General features: G+C 40.2%; 2 protein-coding genes across 2 annotated transcripts; both read left to right on the forward strand.

The window, feature by feature from the left end:
- The first annotated feature begins 981 nt into the window (after nucleotides 1-981).
- Nucleotides 982-11,262, forward strand: il12rb1 (interleukin 12 receptor subunit beta 1). The gene is made up of 12 exons (XM_084066988.1): nucleotides 982-1,154; nucleotides 3,204-3,327; nucleotides 4,353-4,576; nucleotides 5,949-6,094; nucleotides 6,238-6,271; nucleotides 7,140-7,262; nucleotides 7,748-7,824; nucleotides 8,356-8,584; nucleotides 9,111-9,233; nucleotides 9,527-9,631; nucleotides 9,984-10,142; nucleotides 10,801-11,262. The coding sequence occupies exons 1-12, from the start codon at nucleotides 1,082-1,084 to the stop codon at nucleotides 10,980-10,982; spliced, it is 1,599 nt and encodes a 532-aa protein (XP_083923114.1). The 5' UTR covers nucleotides 982-1,081; the 3' UTR covers nucleotides 10,983-11,262.
- An 850-nt stretch (nucleotides 11,263-12,112) lies between these two features.
- Nucleotides 12,113-14,078, forward strand: LOC311052252 (uncharacterized protein). The gene is made up of 2 exons (XM_084067129.1): nucleotides 12,113-12,309; nucleotides 13,087-14,078. Exon 2 carries the CDS (start codon nucleotides 13,090-13,092, stop codon nucleotides 13,426-13,428), a length of 339 nt encoding a protein of 112 aa, XP_083923255.1. The 5' UTR covers nucleotides 12,113-12,309; nucleotides 13,087-13,089; the 3' UTR covers nucleotides 13,429-14,078.
- The last annotated feature ends 3,291 nt before the right edge of the window (nucleotides 14,079-17,369 follow it).

The raw sequence follows: 17,369 nt of genomic DNA on the forward strand, positions 1-17,369 counted from the left end.
GAATGAGTCTCAGACAGAAATGGGAATAGAATGAGGATGTGTAGGAGGGGGGTGGGTGTGCAAAAAGGGAATAGCAAGTCTTTAACCGTCAAAAAATAATATTTGTTTCATTAGAGCTTGTTTTTAACAATGAAGTGATATAAAGTGAATTTATCATTCTGGTGAGCAGCTGTTCTTGTGATATTTAACAAATAGATATTTTTTAATGTTATTTTTGTTTCAGTTTAATGTCCCATGTTTTGACTCATAACACAAGCATTGAGTTAATGCGGAACAATTGTAATTTGCAGTACATTATTGTTATTCTTATTAGAGGGTATGAGAGTTTCTGTTCCATTGTTTTGATATATAAATAGATGTTATTTTTTTGTTTCTGTTTTCCTTCTGCAGAGAAAGTGAAAATAAACTCATAGATATATATATATATATATTTCTTTATGTATACTGTTGTGTTATTGTTTGTTATGTTGTAAGTGTTTTTTATATGAAGAGGATCACAATGAAAATAAGCCCTATTGGGCTTTAATTTGTTTTTATCCTAGTTGATGCTATGACTGTACAGTCAGGAAAGTGTTACTGTGCTCTATTTTTATAATGTCACCAAATAAAATCGATCAATCAATAAATACCTCAATATAGATTAGAAGTATTATGTTAAAGTACAATATTTTCCTCTGAGATAGTGGAGCAGAAGTATAAAGTATTGAACATTTTAAACACCTCAAGTAAAGTAAAAGTACCTGAAAATTGCACTTTTTACTTGAGTAACGGTATTTGAGTATATGTACTTATTTACGTTCCCACACTGTCAAATGGACAAGTGAAAATAAAGTAAAATTACTTCAAAGTGACATTGAGGTCCCCCCCACCCCCCCCACACACCCCCACAGCACATGTGGTTGGCTGCAGCACACTGTTTGACACACATGAAACTGCATTCACATTTCCTATCAAGCTGCATTTACAAGAAACCATCGTCTAACAAGATTGTCTGGTGTGTCTGGTGTGAAGGTACCTGTCAGACTGTTGGTTATACTGACTGACACTGGGCTATTAGAATAGTTGCTTTCCACAGGGCCTCATGGACTTGAGGGGTCGTACTGTTGTACAGGGATTCATTACCCTGGCTACAGTGTTCATAATCGGCAACAAAGGTAAGTTAAAATAAACTTTTTTTTTTAGATGAGATGTGTGACGTGCCAGCAGAAGCTACGGTGCAGAGAGAGTGTTACGTGAGTCACACAGTTTGATGTGGTTTCCAAAGGCAGTTAGCAGGTTCCAGTCTGATGCTGAGGTACTTTGCAGCCTGGCGAACAATGCAAACGTTTCTTTTGTTTATGTTTTAGGTTTTAGATGACAGACTTTTTAGACAGACACACTTAGGGCACACAGAGAGGTGGCTGTGACATTATTGACTGCATTTTGGTTTGCAGTGTTGTCTGTAACTGTTTGCCACTGATTCTGCATTCATACTGTATCTTTTTATTAATTGACTACTTACAGTACTACTGCAGTGGTTCTCAACCTTTTCGGCCCTAACCCCCCAAAATAATCATATTTGAACCGGGGACCCCCCACCCTTACAAGCACTAAGCATTGTAGGAGTTGAGACATTTGTGGAACCATTTAGTTCCACAGATAAATATTGTAAGCTCACAACGCCTCGCAAATTCAAAATGTTTGCGTCTTTCTGTAATATGTAATATTTGACAATTTGGCCGATGTTTGACAATTTTTTTATACTGTAGTCTGTTGATTGCTTTTGACACAGTTATAGCCTTATTTTTTAATTCATTTTTTGCAGTCTTAAAAGGGTGTTAAAATAACTTAAATTGTCACTTTAGAAATGTCCAGATACACTGTATACAATACTCTATGTTGATTTGTTTACTGTTGAGTGAGAAAACATGTTGCACATTAAGCTAATCATCATACCATAATCACATGGTATGGAACACAGAAAACACCTTGGAAAAACTTGTGTATATGTAAATGATTTCAAGGTCAAAGTCGATGACACAATTGTCTATAGCAAAGAAGAGATCACCTATTATTTGGGATGTATTCTTGACAAATACCTGACAGGTAAAAGCATGGCAACAAAGATGGTCAAAAGAGTAAACCAGAGAACCAGATTTATGGGCAGAGTTTCCTCTTTTGTCAACAAGAATGCCCTCAGGACCCTCTCAGGGGCCCTGATTCAGCCCATTTTTTACTATGCTTGTCAGTGTCACTGAAGACTATAAGCTTCAAAACCTCCCAAAACAAACTGATTCGACTACTTCTCGGACTGGGGCCCATGACCCACCTCTCTCCCACTCATTTTGCCAGCCTAGGCTGGCTCAAGGGTTAAACAACAAAAAATGGGATAGGTCTTCAAAATTGTATGCACATTTTCCCGAAATGCCCCCTATACCCGCATATCTGTCTAAATACCTCCAAAAGGTTAGTGACACCCACAGTCACAATACTAGAGGGAGCGCTAACAACAATCTGGTACCACCCACCCATAAAACAAACATGGAGAAATTCTCCTTCTACAGCACAGCCACCCAGGTTAGGAATAGTCTAACCCCATCCCTCAAAAAATGCAGTTCGCTGGGCTCATTTAAAACAGCCTTAAAAACTCACCTTTCTGGAGGCCAAAAGAGGAGTTAGTACCATTTTCCCGTTGGACAGACGACCCCCCCCCCCCCCCCCCATTTTTAAAAAATGGACCTCCATTTCATGATATTTATTTATTTTTCTGCATTTTTTGTTTTGTTTGTACATATAGTGTTATTTTTTTCTGTATTTTTGTGTTGATATTTGAACTGTTTGGTTGCTACTATATATGTCTATGAATACCAAGGACCCCAATGGAAACAAGACCGCAAGGACTTTTTTGGTTTACATTTCTTGCCTAATAAAATATTCAATCGATCAATCAATCAATCAATCAATCAAACAAACAGAATCATAAATAGTCATGATGCAATAACACCATTCGTATAGACATGGCAAAAGGCATGGCTGAAAACTCTCTCTCTGGTACTTATGGGTGATAAGCACCTTATTTGAACAGGGGGAGAACATTTCTTCAGAAAAGCACCCAACTTACAAATAACGCTTAGGTATACTAGGGCTCAAGTGGATAACAGTTAAACAGGTTACAAATGATATCATCAACTGATTGTTGAACCGTTTTGTGTGTTTTAATCTAGGATTAGCCTGTGAAGCCCCTTCACCTCCTCAGTGCTTCATAAATCTGTCTGATGCTAATCTTTACACGTGTGAATGGCGAGTGCCAGCATCTATGACCAAGGCTACTTTCAATCTTCACTTCAGGTGAGTCAAAATATACTGAAATATACTGAAATGCTCTGTCTTTCTCAATGAGGAAGTTCCAATGTTTGGAACTGAAGCCCATAGCAGCCTGCTTTGCGGCGAGATCAAAGCGTGACGAAACTCTCCATGGGTCTGGTGTCGTCTAAGAGTGTGTTGTCTGACCTCAATGTGTTGTCATGGCATCAGGCGCAAACAATTCAGTCAGCTCCATATATGGGCACAAAAGGGGGCACGCCCATATACTGTATGGTCATTTACTGATGACATCAGCAATCTCCATGGGCATAAAAGGAACAAGGACTGACAGATACAGAGATCTCCATATGTGGCCATATTGGTTGGATCGGCGACGCGACATATAGGTGTGAGGGCTGCGTAGTGGCCCGTCCTTTGGAAAACAGAAGATATACCTAACTAATGTTTTCAAATAATTGTAGTGGAGTAAAAACTACAATAGTTGCCTCTGCGATTTAATGGAGAAAAAATATAAAGTATTGACAAATGGACATACTCAAGTAAAGTAATACCTCAAAATTGTACAGTACTTCAGTAAATGTAGACCTACTGAATGAGTTACTTTTCAGCACTGACTGTAAGTAGACATTAGAGTATTCAGTAGATGTCTGTAGTTTTTGTAGATCTGATGTGAGTCATGACCGTAACCACAAAATGTGCTGCCCTTTGAGAGCTACAAATGAAAAGTGTGACACAAGTTTCATATCATGACTGAGAGCACAGAATGGACTTTTGGGGGGACTTAATGTGACATTTTGTTTTGGCATTGACAGACCTGAAAGAGATATGGAATTGTCCAAGCAAGACCTAGAAACACTTATACATGCTTTTGTTTCCAGTAGACTGGATGACTGTAATGGTCTGCTCACAGGACTCTCAAGCAAAGCTCTTCGACAACTCCAACTGATTCAGAATGCTGCTGCTAGAGTCCTGACGAAAACTAGAAAATACGATGAATAGAATGAACTGAGTTGAATTGAAACAATGTTTCTACCTACTTGTCTTCACAGTAATGCAGGTGGAGACAAATGGAAGAATTTGATAAAGGAGAAAAGAATAAAGGATTCATTACGAGTGGTGAGGGGGGACTCGGGGGAGGCAGTGCTCATCAGAAGACGTGATGTGACTTCAGAGAGTCTGATCAAAAACCGTTCTGTGTACATCTGGGTGAGAGCTCACATGGGAAACTACAGCTGTGACTCAGCCAACACCTCTGTCATACTCAGCCACACAGGTAGGTTACTGCAATACACATTCTTTTTTTCTTTTTTTTTAATCAATTATTTATTTAATAAGAACAACATAATTAATCCAGCTCATCAAATGCACATCAAAGCCACAAACAGGGACACATTTGAGAAAATAAAAAACATAAAACAATAACGGTCGAACAAACTCGAATCTCACAGATAACAATGAAATGAAATAATAAACATATGTACACATCAAATCCGCACCCACCCTGCCGGGCCTGCCCCATTCAAAGCCTCTCTCAAAACCCACCTTTTCAGACTTGCTTTTCCCCGCCTAATTCAAATCTCCCTTTCTGCCTTTTAGTCTTAGCTTAATGTTTTTTTCCTTACTAAATATTTTGCCTTTTAACTATTTCTCTCCTAATTAAGTAGTTTATTTTGTTTTGTCTTGATGTAAAGCAACTTTGGGTAGGCTACTAAGAAAAGCGATATATTAATTTGATGTATTATTATTTTTAATATTATTATTATGTATAAACACATACATTCAATCTTATATACACAAACATACATCTGTAACATACATTGTACATTGGCAAAACGTTTTTGTTAAATGTTTAAAGCGCCATATTGTGATAGTAATCATTGCTGTATAGAGTGTTTGTTCAGTAACAGGGGTCCCCCTCCCGCTCCAGCCCTTTAATAAACAGAAAATACAGGTGGGTTGCCAAATCATTTATCACCTTAAATGTTATAGTGTTCCAGTTTAAAACTTTCTTTGCATCATCCATCACTTCCAATTTCAGTGCTGGAGCTGGAGAGACATGGAGACTCCTGTTATACTGAACAAACACTCTATAGCAATGAGTACTAATATAAAGCTATTTAACACTTATTATAACAACAAATATCTCACTTACCCTACATTTAAGTAACTGAATTATATCTTAAGCTTTGGACCAGTTATCCATAATGTCAGCTCTGGCACCATTCATTCTGGTGGTAGAACGCTCAAGTAAACAAATATCAGAAAAGAAAATAAGCCAGGTTGCCCTCATATTAATAGTCGGTTCAAACAAGTATTTGATATTAGTTTTCTTTGCAGAAGTTGAGGCAGCTAATAGTATTTGTTTGTCCTGATATTTTGGATTAGAACCAATAAGAAAACACACATGTTCTGTCAACCACTTAAACCATACTTCGTTGACTGGGGGCCCCCAGATGTTTTCACACTCCACCTAATAGGGACACTGGGGTTAAAACGGTTTAAAATTGCCCTCTTTCACTCACACACTGAAATGCTTTTCAGACTCAATGCGACAGGTCTTACCCGAAGCTCATGAAACCAAATTGTATTTTAGAATAAAATATTGTCTGTAAATTACAGCATAAAGGTGTCTTTTCTTCTCACAGTGAAATATGCAGAGCCACTGAATATAAGTAAGTCGTGGTCTGCAAATGACCTCAGGTTGAGTTGGAAAACAACACAGAAGAAGACAAGGGCCGCAGTGCATGTGCAGTTCAGAAGACACAATGACACCACTGCACAATGGAAAAATGTACAGTATCTATCTATCTATCTATCTATCTATCTATCTATCTATCTATCTATCTATCTGGTTCTGTCAGGTTATCATCAGTCAGTCCGTTTGTTTGCTGTCTCATTTAACTTGCTTTATCTCTTTATCCATTGTTGATTCAGACGTCAATGGAGACGAATGCCAAAGGCGATGTGTGTAAGTACTCCCATGTTATTTTACTATGTATGCTACATGGCAAGACACCTTAACATCTCTTCAATTAAATCTGCAATCCATGAGTTTCATGTCCAACCCAGGATTTGAACTCTGGCCTCATGGCATGGTAAACCAAACTTTTACCTTTCTGCCAAATCAGAATCTCTGCTTAGATTACTGTGCGTATGAGCTTCAGGCAGTACTACTTTTCAACCAATAGGCGTCTAAATGTCTCAGTGGAAGAGTAGGGGCACCACCTCCAACCACTGCAGATGTTCTAGTTATATTATATTAACACACTCTACCATACAGATTGGTTAAAATAACATTGCATTCATTAAATGTTCCGGATTTCAGCTTTAAATAAATAAATGAATAAACAAGTATTGTTAGAACAGTGTTACACCAGGATGTGCCTGAGATGAATAGTCTACAGTCACAGATTTGAACAGTAATGGAATAACAGTGTCACTAGAAAAACGATCTATTTGTCTAACATTGTTGCTATTCCACTTGTTAACATTTGTAATTTTGACATCAAATCTAAAAATACATTTAAAAATCACTAAGTATGAACATTCACATCATACTGATGATAAGAATGTGTCATACCAGTGGGGTCTGCCGGTCTGGGGACCCCCAGGGTTGCTTGAGGGGGTTCCAAATGGACCCTTGCAGGTCTATAACTCTGAGAGTGTACAGTATACAGTAAGTTTGAATACAGGCCTGTTACTTGTGAATATTTCTACTATTGTGGTATTGCTTCTTTTACTTAAGCAAAGAAATCTGAGTACTTCTTCCACCACAGTCTGAGAACCACTGTGTCATGCGATTAGGTGTGTTAAATTGCAGTGTGTATTGTGACCAGACCAGGTCACTGTGCTGGACCTCCAGAGAGACTCAGCGTACTGTGTCCGGATCAGACAAAAGTCCACTACTGCCCAAAACGCTCTGTGGAGTGACTGGTCAGAAATCCAGATGGTTCCTATAGGTGGGTGAATTCCCACTGTTTCTCAAGTGTTCCATGGCATAATTGCGGGTGGTCCATGAGAAAATGTAAAAAAAAAAGTTCACTTATGAGAATGATGTACCATTTCATACAATGGGGAGGTGTGTCTTCTCAATATATCAAGTATCTTTGGTCTTATTCAATAAGCTAAACATGTAAGACCACTGGTATGGTCCTTTAATCACTTAAGCCAGAATGTTATACTTTGTGAAGTGTTGTGAGCTTACTGCATAGAGCTGCAATTTCCAACGCACGACACCAGAACTAAATTAACTAAGGATTTTGCCTATAATGATATATGGTCATATCATATCCATAGTGTTAATGTTCTAAGGACACTTTAGCAGCCTGTTACAGCTTTTTTTGTTGTGGTGTGATCAACGAGGGGTCCTTTTGTTTCTGAATCCATTCTTTATAAAGTAAATGTATTAATACTGCATGAATGAATGTGTGTGGTTTGGTTGCAGTGATTGAAAAAAAACCTGAAGTTACTTTTCAGGAGATTGACAAAGGCACCCGGCGGGTCCTCAGTCTAACTTGGAAGGTAAGTTGTTGATGCTTAAAAAAATGTAATACAACTGTGCATGGTCGCTAACAGGACACACCTGCACGCCCCATAGACAGAGAGAATCAAACCAAATGATTGGTTTGATTCCCATCCCCTCCACAAACACAACATCCTCAGTTTAATTTTGGCCCAGGGCTATAGTGGCCCTAAACAATAAACCCGTGACTCCATAACACTCACAAAATAAAATAGAAACCACATCTACCACTCACAGCTGACTGGTTGGACGGACTCACAATTATTATTATTTTTTTTGTGACCAACTTTTTATTGTTCATTTTACATTTTACAAGAGCAACCCATTTTTCTCAGCAATTAGATTTACAGTGCACGGACAATAGGACATACATATTTGTTGCCTGCATGTGTTCAGAACACATGCACGTGCCACGTATACATTCACAATCACCCACCTACACGTCCTGTCACTTATTTCCCATTTTTTTGTACACAGGGCTACTCCCTTCACTACTGATCTAATCTGTAATGCATTGTGTCCCTGATCAGGCTCCGTCACTTGCAGCTGCAGTGGGTGGAGTGAAGTACAGTGTGAATGACTCCCAGTCTTGTCATTGCCGGAACAAGGGCTGGCGCTACACGTACGCCACTGCATGCACCATGTCTGTGTCTAACTCTCCTGTCAACATCTCCATTATCGCCATGAACCAGGTGGGACAGTCACCCCCTGCTGTCCTAAAAGTAGGCCTACCAGTCAAACTAACCAAAGATATAAAATGTAAGTGTATAGGTATGTGCATACTGTGCATGTGCTCTGTCAGTGCAGTTCACTCCCAGCATTCTCCCTGTCTGTCTTTTTCTTTCCCGCTCCATCACTGTCTCCCTCCCATGTGTCTGTGTTCTGTCTTTCTTTCTCTAGTCTTGCCAGACGATCAGAGATCTTCTCCCACTGACACATCTGGGTAAATTTCAATTCCATATGTATGGGCACTAGGCGAGATAGAACAGTGGTGAACAGTGGTGACAAACCTAACTAACCTAAACACCAGTCCAAATACCATCCCAATATGAAGCCATGGACTGCCCTTAAGTCTTAGCATTGGTTCTGCGATGCTGTTAATATGTGTTTATATCCAGTTTTAGCACATTGAATGTAGATGTCACCATGTGCATCAGTAGGTGGAAATCTGTTATCGTCTGGCTATGCAAGACTATTCTATCTGTGTTTGTGTTCTTGTCACTATCACTGGGTCTGTCATGACCTAACATGCTTATTTAAATAAATGTGTTTTCCTCACAAACAGCTTGTGACCATCAGTTATGGGTCCGTAGAAAAACCTGCGTTGAGTTGTTCACATTCCAACATGGAGACCCAGTTAGAGTGAAAACTTTACCAGCAAAGAAAAAGTATGATAAAATGAAACTACGTAAGTTATGTTGTATCTTGACTCCAGTTTATCCATACACATCATTTAAAGGTACACTGTGTAACTTTTTCAAAAATGGCTTTACAAACTTCTTCATCTGGTATGCTCTGTGAGTCATATCTCCTAATTGGTAAAACCCTAACCCTAACCCTTAATATATATTTAAAAAAAATGCTCGCCCTTTAATTATTAATAGTAAAGCACATACAGATACAAAGCACATAACAAAGGTGTCTTTAGATAAACATCCAACAACATAAACATAAAGTCTTACTGTATACTGTATGGTTTAGTTTCAGAGATGGAGGACTTCGTTCGCTACTATTACTTTGAACACAAATGCATAAAAGGGACACCGCAGACAATCAAAATGTGTCTTTTCTATAAGAAAGAGGGTGGTAAGTTTTTATTTTTATATTAAATGTCGTTATAAGAGAGATTAAAAAAATAAACATTAAAATGTAGAAGTTTTCAAAAATGTAAAAAGAAAATAAATCAGAAACTGTGAAGATAGCAGACTGTGATGCAATGCGTGTGAACAGCTATTTTCATTAATCATTTTATGCAGGCTATTTTTTGAATAATTTACAATTTATTTGAGGTTAAGTGGTTTGGTGATGGCTAGGTTAACATGGAACTGAGCTGCACACTTCCTTTCTGTGAATGCTGCGATTGAACGATGTTATGAATTCACATCTGCATTGTTTTGGAGCTGGTTTGACCACTGTTATGTTTTCTCGTCTGTTGCAGCACCACTTGTCAAACCACAAGGTCTTACTTATATCAAGACGCACAACTTGTTTAAACTGTGGTGGAAAGCTATCCCTGTTGAAGACCTACGAGGCTTCCTTTTGCACTATACTGTCTGTATCACAAAGACCAGTCCACATGACCTGCATCCTAATGAGGGTGAGTCCAACAATGTATTATTTCCAACAGGGACATTTAACCACATTAAAAGTAGAGTAAGCAATTATCATTAAAACGATTTGTGGAAAAAAGAAAGAAAGTTAAATACCTCTATATCCAGATAGTAATGACTGCTATCGAGTGTTTGTTCGGTCTCTGCCGCACTTTATACAATATATATTATTAGGATATTGTTTTGGATAAAAAGAATATAATGAACATAAATATATTTTTTAATTAAAGAGCAGGAGAGACGGGGAGACTTTACTGAGCAAACACTCCATAGCAATGATAACTTTTTCCCCCATGTCATATTTTGATGACAATATACAGTAAACAAAAACAATCTAAAATGTTTACAAATGTTAAAGTTTTGCACAAATAGCAGTTCTACAATCGTACAATATGTCGCAATATGTTGTCAGATTGTTTATCTGCTATTTTAAGACATATTTACTATGTCTTGTCATTAATTGGCCGCAAGGCACAAAACAATATGGAAAACATTACAGATAATATATAACAAATCATAATAAATTAACAATGTTACATGCAAAAAGTAAGCAAAGTAAGTGTAAGATATGGGATTTGTTGAACGTTTTATGTAGTCACAGTATGTTGCATTAACATGGATCACATTTACTGTGTTTTCATAAAGAGTGTCACAACATCTCAGCCTCACACACAGAGCATCCTCTAGACAAGCTCAGCCCAGGGTTCATATACAACATCAGTGTGGTTGGAGTAACGAAGGCTGGAGCAGGACCCATGTCCATCATCATCAAATCACCGGAGGAGAAAAGCTGGAAGAACGGTGGGAGAGTTCTAGGATGCTTTTAGAATCCTTTTAGGAAGACTTAGGAAACCTCTTTCCTGGTCTCTGGAGGGAACAGAGCTTCATTCATACTCTTTAGTGTGACAGTTTAGCGACACCGTGAGATGGAGTAAATATTGGAGTGAATTAAGTAAGAAACTTGCACACCTTGCACACTTCAAAGGCCATAAGCGTTAGGAGAAACGTTCTTTTTCTTACTTAATACTGCTGCTATCCTTTGATTATTTGTTTTATTATTCCCTTGTTGTTATATAGACTGCACAGTGTACATTTATTATTATTATTATTATTATTATTATTATTATTATTATTATTATTATTATTATTATTATTATTATTATTACAATTATTATTATTATTGCTGCTGCTACAATAACCTTACTCTTATGTACCGGTCCCGTACACAAGATGTAACATAGAAACCTTGAACCTTAAGCCAATACATGTGCACTTCCATATACAGAACTGAATATTTGCTTATTTATAATGTGTTGTTCTTTCACTCCTTTGCTCTTCTCCACATCAGCATGGAGTGTTTTGGTGGTGGTGTTTGTCCTCTTGTTCATTTCAATACTCTTTAGGAGGTGAGTCGCTTTGCTTCGTCCTGTTAATCACTTCGCTGAAAATAGCCCATCTACAAGCTCTCATCGTGCGTTGTGAGTCTGTAGATGGTGAATTGCTGTTCTGTTTGTCTGGAACAAAAGAAAACGTACAACATCATTCCTTCTCAAGAAGTAGTTGTAGAATAAATGTAATAATACACTTTATTTACAATGTACAATGTACCAAAACAAAGAACGATAAAATAAAATCAGCAACAGAATGAAAACACCAAACAAGATAATATATTTAAAATAAAATGTGCAGTGAGAATCTACGGGAATCTACAATCCCATCTCCAAGGTTCTGCATGCCACCCTCTCCCACCTTGACATGGATGGGCAGTGTGGTGCAAAACATACTGATCTGAACGTATTGCCTTTCGGCACTGCATACCCCTTGGTCATATGGGACACACAGGCCAAGTTTGAGGCTGTTCGGTCGTGCTGAGTTATGCCTGGGATAGACAGACAGACTAACAGACACAGGTTTCGTGAATTAATAGATGGTTATTATTATCTTGTTGTGTCATTGTATTGTTGTGTCACATTAGTGAGTGACAAATAAATCCCTCTTGATTCTCATGAATCTTGAATTTCATTACCTTCCTCAGTTCCAGTGGATTTTATATCCAGGTTTTTCTTTTCTGCTCCCATCCTTAGATTCAAAAAGAGAATCCTCCCTCCTGTTCCGGTGCCTGTTTTACATCCCACCAACCCCTACTGTCCAGAGGTAAACGCCCATCTGGAGACTTCATTTCAGCTGAGGTTTAGGACGATGGTTCTCAAGTGGGGTCCGGGGACTCTCAGGGGTCCTTGAGTAGGTTCCAGTGGGTTCCCAGCAAAAAAGATAAACATTTTAACAACTTAAGCATGGCATTGTGACTCGCAGTGAGCTTACAACAGGGTATATATTAGGCGTTTACATTTCTGAGGTTCTGAGCAACCATGTGAAAATTAGGAAAGGAGCTTCTACATCTATAGTTCATGTGAAAGTTTCAGTCTGAGAGGAAATTACCTGCTGAGTAGATGAAGCACAAGTAGGCCTACACCACAAACACACCACAAATACTGACTCACTGTGTGTGTGTGTGTGTGTGTGTGTGTGTGTGTGTGTGTGTGTGTGCGCGTGCGTGCGTGCGTGCGTGCGTGCGTGCGTGCGTGCGTGCGTGCGTGTGTGTGTGCGTGTGTCCTCACATATGTGCACGCACATATGTGAGGCAGGGAGTCAGACGGTCTGTCAGTCAATCAGTCAGTCAGTTGACTCAGTCACTTAGCCAGTCAGTCAGTCAGTCAGTCAGTCTATATTAACTAATTTAGCTGGGGACCATGTCCCCCCCCCACCCCAAGGACCCCTGGGGGTCTTTGAGAACCCTCGATGTATTGAAGCAGTGTGAGATGAATGTGTGCCGTCCAAAAATGACACGTTCTCTTTATCTTTATATTTATATTATATTTATATTTTCTCCACATCCCTGGCGTCACTGCCGTGTCTGTGTCTCTTCAACAGGAGATGCTGGAGATGAAAGAGGAAGTTCACGAGTTTACTCTCCATCATCAGCCGCCGGTTCCGGACATCACCGGCCAGACAGAGACCACGCCCTCAGCAGAGGAGATCACGGATGACGATGACAGCGAAGAAGACTCGGAACACCAGGGGATCCTGAGTGGTTCAGACACCTCGGAGGGTCCCTGTGATGAGCCTATGATAAGTTCTGGATATAAAGACCAGGGCCTGAAGCCATGTGGAGACGTGGAGGTGAGCGATGGTCTCGGACGGGGAGATGGAGACAGTGAGGTCACCCCGTTGGTGTACAGGAATGGTTTAGTCTTCGACATGAAGGCGGACTGAACTAATGGCTCTTTTAGACTAAGAACTAAGTGAACCGTGCAGTGTAACTTTTTTCACATACGCTATGACTCGGTTTCACGTAAGGTTGACAGAACCTAATTTGGGCCCTGCTCAGAAGGTAGCACTGACCCTGAGTTCTAGGAACACAGAACTCAGAGCTTCTACTGTACTTACTACATTATTTTAAAATAGCAAAAAGAATGCCTATCTACAGGCTCACAATAGAGCTTGTATATAGGCAAATGTTGCTTTTTTTAATGAGTTTGTGATGATGTACCCCCCTCTTCAGGGGTGGTTCTGGTGATAATGGAAACGTGAACAAAAAAAACCATCATAGAACTTCCCCGGGTCTGGAAGGTTTCACGTTGTGGGGGGAAGGTTCTGGGTGTGTGAATGCGCCAAAGTGCGATGAGGCCTGCAAGGTGAACAGCAGTGAACTGTTCCAACAGGGAGCTGAGGCTACAAGCTGAAGACAGCGACCTAGAGCAGTCAGGTTACGTTGTTTAATCACTTGTGAGCTTCTGAGGAAAATCACACTCTTTTCCAAAGATGATTTTTAAGTTATTTCCTCTTTACCAGGGGTTTGATTGATTAATTGAGAGATTGATTGAGTGCTTGCTTGATTGATTGATTGATTGATTGATTGATTGACTGACTGACTAACATATTTTCACGTTTCTGTCAATTTTGTATGCAACAGTTCATGACTGACTTAAGTAGCTGTGTGTGTGTGTGTGTGCGTGTGTGTGTGTGTGTGTGTGTGTGTGTGTGTGTGTGTGTGTGTGTGTGTGTGTGTGTGTGTGTGTGTGTGTGTGTGTGTGTGTGTGTGTGTGTGTGTGTGTGTGTGTGTGTGTGTGTGTGTGTGGGGTGAATGCAGTAATTGGTTGAACATTGTAGGTTCACAGGTTTCTCTCTCTCCCCACCTAGTATAGACAGTTGTAGAATTCTGTACTAAATCTAATATAACAACAACTAAGGTCTTATCTTATGGGGGACTCTGGCAACAAACCTTGTCAACCTTTTTAGAAACATTTTCTAACAGTAGTACTGTAATGCTAGTAATAGTAACAATGATGTGAGCAGTAAGAAGAAAGGAGACCATGTGACAGGATGTGGGTTTGAAAAGACCTAGAAACACCCTCATCAGGAAAAGTGTAAACGCTTCATACTCATCATCATACACGTCTAGGTCGCTACCTCTGTATTGTCCCCCCTTTCGACCCTTTGATCTTTTTGCTACATTGCATTTTTAATTTCTGTTGAAATGCACCTTTTTCATTCCGGGCGTTTGTTTTGAGCGGAGAGGAAACATGTCATGACTGGCTCTCGGCCATGACAAATAAAGGGGAGGGAGACCAAAGGTGTAAAACGAAGTAACACATATTTAATAAAGAATTAACTTAACATAAAGCAACTAAAGCATGGGTGAACTGAAATAGCAAAACAGAACCTATGGGATGTGGATGTCAGTAATCAGTAGGGTGTGCAGGTGTATGGATGAGTGGAACATGGTGTAGTGCAGGGTGTGGATGGATCAAGGGCAAAACATAATAGCAAACAAAGGAATGTGGAGAGCTGAAGAAACCCTGATGGCAGCAGGTCTGAATCTCCCAGAGAATGATCATGGCCAAGTTCTTGTAGGCTCCTGGAGGCACCGAGCCCAGTTACTCTCCATGAGCCATGCAGGTTGCAGGTTGCCCCAGCCTGACCCTGCACACCTAGGACAAAGCAGGTTAACAAGCAACAAACAATCCCAAGACCAACCACACACTAACACCATACAGTCTAGAGACCAGTGGTTCCCAAACTTTTTTTTTGCTCGAGACCCAAAAGAGAAATTGACCCAAACTAGTGAAAATAGCAGATCTACAAGCACACAACACGTTGCGATGCGACGTTTTGTGAGCTTGTAGATCTACTACTTCTTAAAAGTTTTTTTTTCCTGAATATTTTTCATGTGTTTGATTTTTTAAATCTTTTGAAATAATTTTAAAACATTTTGGAAACTTGGTATTTACTCGTGACCCATAAAAATGTGTCCACGACCCACAAATGGGTCCCGATCCAGTGTTTGGGAAACACAGGTCTAGACTAACAGCGGCATCACACAAAAGTTATTATCACTGCCCACATCTTAGATCTACATGATGCAGATCTAGACGTCTACACCACAGAGTAAAGATTAACATCTGATAAACGCTGTGTGGTTAGATTCTGGCTGCTGATACACGTACACGTTTTCTGCCTGACAGTTTGCTTTGTACCTCAATCCTGTTTTGGTTTTGTTTGTTTGTTTTATAATAACATGGGACAGTGGAAGAATCTGTGACACTCTTAGTGTACAGTATATTTGATATTCTGTTTTGATTTTTGATAATTTTTCTCTTACTTTCAATCTTATTCTTGTTCTTTATTTAAACGTGTAACTGCAATTTGTGGGAGCCTTGCACAAAACTAACTTTTTATACCAGGTGTTAACTTGTAATGTGACAATAAACTGGTTGAAGTGTGTGACCTATTGGGTGATTTCATAGCTGCAGTAATAATGCGATAAATAAAGAGAACTTGATCAAAACAGCAAGTATGTATAAATGCTGTCTGATTCTCAGGGCATTTTCTTTCTAAATCGGTTTAATGTATATTTTCATTTTCCCTCTTGACAGGTGCACTGTAACGCTGGACTGCTCTAAACAGGAATCAGGATTACCTTAAAAGGCCACTAGAGGGCATCCATCTATCTAACTATATAAATGGCGACCGACTTCCGCACCCTCGGTGTCCACACCCCACAGCTCTGTTATCGAATAAACAACGCACCGCCAGACCACATGTCGGCAACTGACTCGCCACGGCGGCCGCGCTGAATTTACGCCTCGCGTAGGGGACATCTCACTGTTCACTACACCTTTTCCACCGCGCAACATAATTAATTCTACTCACCAAATGTCGGACAAAACGGAAGGGGAGGCAGCTTCGTACCGTTTACCGTGCGCACGACCTCATCACCACAACAGCAGGCAGCCGCTGCGGGTTTTTTTTCCTTTTTTTCCAAACTTTTTTTTTGGTCACCATTTTCTCCAGGCACCATTTCTGGTGTAACGTCGGGTGTTTCTTTTCACCAGCCAATCACCTTTCACGTTGCCACGTCCGTTGCCACGTGGCGCTGACGTACGCTAAACAAGCGCTGCCGTGCGCACAATGCAAACGAGCCCAAAGGCGCGCAAAAATAAGCCGACCATTGCTTAGACACAAAGTCAGACCTGGCAACGCAGCCTACGCCAATCATGTGTGAGAGATCTACAAGCTATGGGGCAGAGACGCCACCGTATCTTAGCAACAACTACAGCGCTCACTCTCATTGGTCGTGTCACGCTAAGAGCAGTCTCCAGACAATGGCATCGCAGACAGCTTGCTGTTACTGCTGTAGCCATCACAGGCAGTTGCAGCACGACGGACAGGGCGCTGTGATAGCTGCCATGTCGCTAACGCTAACCTGGTTGTCATGCCTGCAGCGGCTGTGCAATCACTTTGTCAACAATGCACGTTCGTGTGGTGAATGTCTATATTGCTGCTCAGTTCGTCCATTGTAGATGGTGTATGTTTGTGTGTGTCTTCTGGAGAACTATGTAGCTCCACAGCAACTACAGTAACTAACGTAATGGCAGGACCGCCCCGTGCAACGCATCTTAGGCTGCATTATGGTCATGTAGTAATTTCAGATAATTTCGCTCCGATTAGAGCAGTGTTTATCAACCCTTTCACGCCGCCCCCCCCCCCCCCCCCCCAAATACACGTACTTGATCTGGGACCCCCCCATTCTGTTTGACTCCGTTCCACAAGTAAATATTGTGAAAATAGCCGATCTACAAGCTCGAAACGCCTCACGTTGACAGGCTTTGTAAGCTTGGAGATCGGCTAATTTCTACATGATTGCCTCTTTC

This window comes from Gymnoscopelus microlampas, assembly GCF_963454915.1.
Source record: "Gymnoscopelus microlampas genome assembly, chromosome: 9".
In the NCBI taxonomy this organism is placed as follows: Eukaryota; Metazoa; Chordata; class Actinopteri; order Myctophiformes; family Myctophidae; genus Gymnoscopelus; species Gymnoscopelus microlampas.

Bases quoted from the DNA above. Each gene is read 5' to 3' on its own strand.
- LOC311052252 (XM_084067129.1), top strand. From the start codon at position 13,090: ATGCTGGAGATGAAAGAGGAAGTTCACGAGTTTACTCTCCATCATCAG.
- il12rb1 (XM_084066988.1), top strand. From the start codon at position 1,082: ATGGACTTGAGGGGTCGTACTGTTGTACAGGGATTCATTACCCTGGCT. The intron at 3,328-4,352 runs GTGAGTCAAAAT...TTGTCTTCACAG, and splicing joins ACTTTCAATCTTCACTTCAG to TAATGCAGGTGGAGACAAAT. The intron at 8,585-9,110 runs GTAAGTGTATAG...CCTCACAAACAG, and splicing joins ACTAACCAAAGATATAAAAT to CTTGTGACCATCAGTTATGG.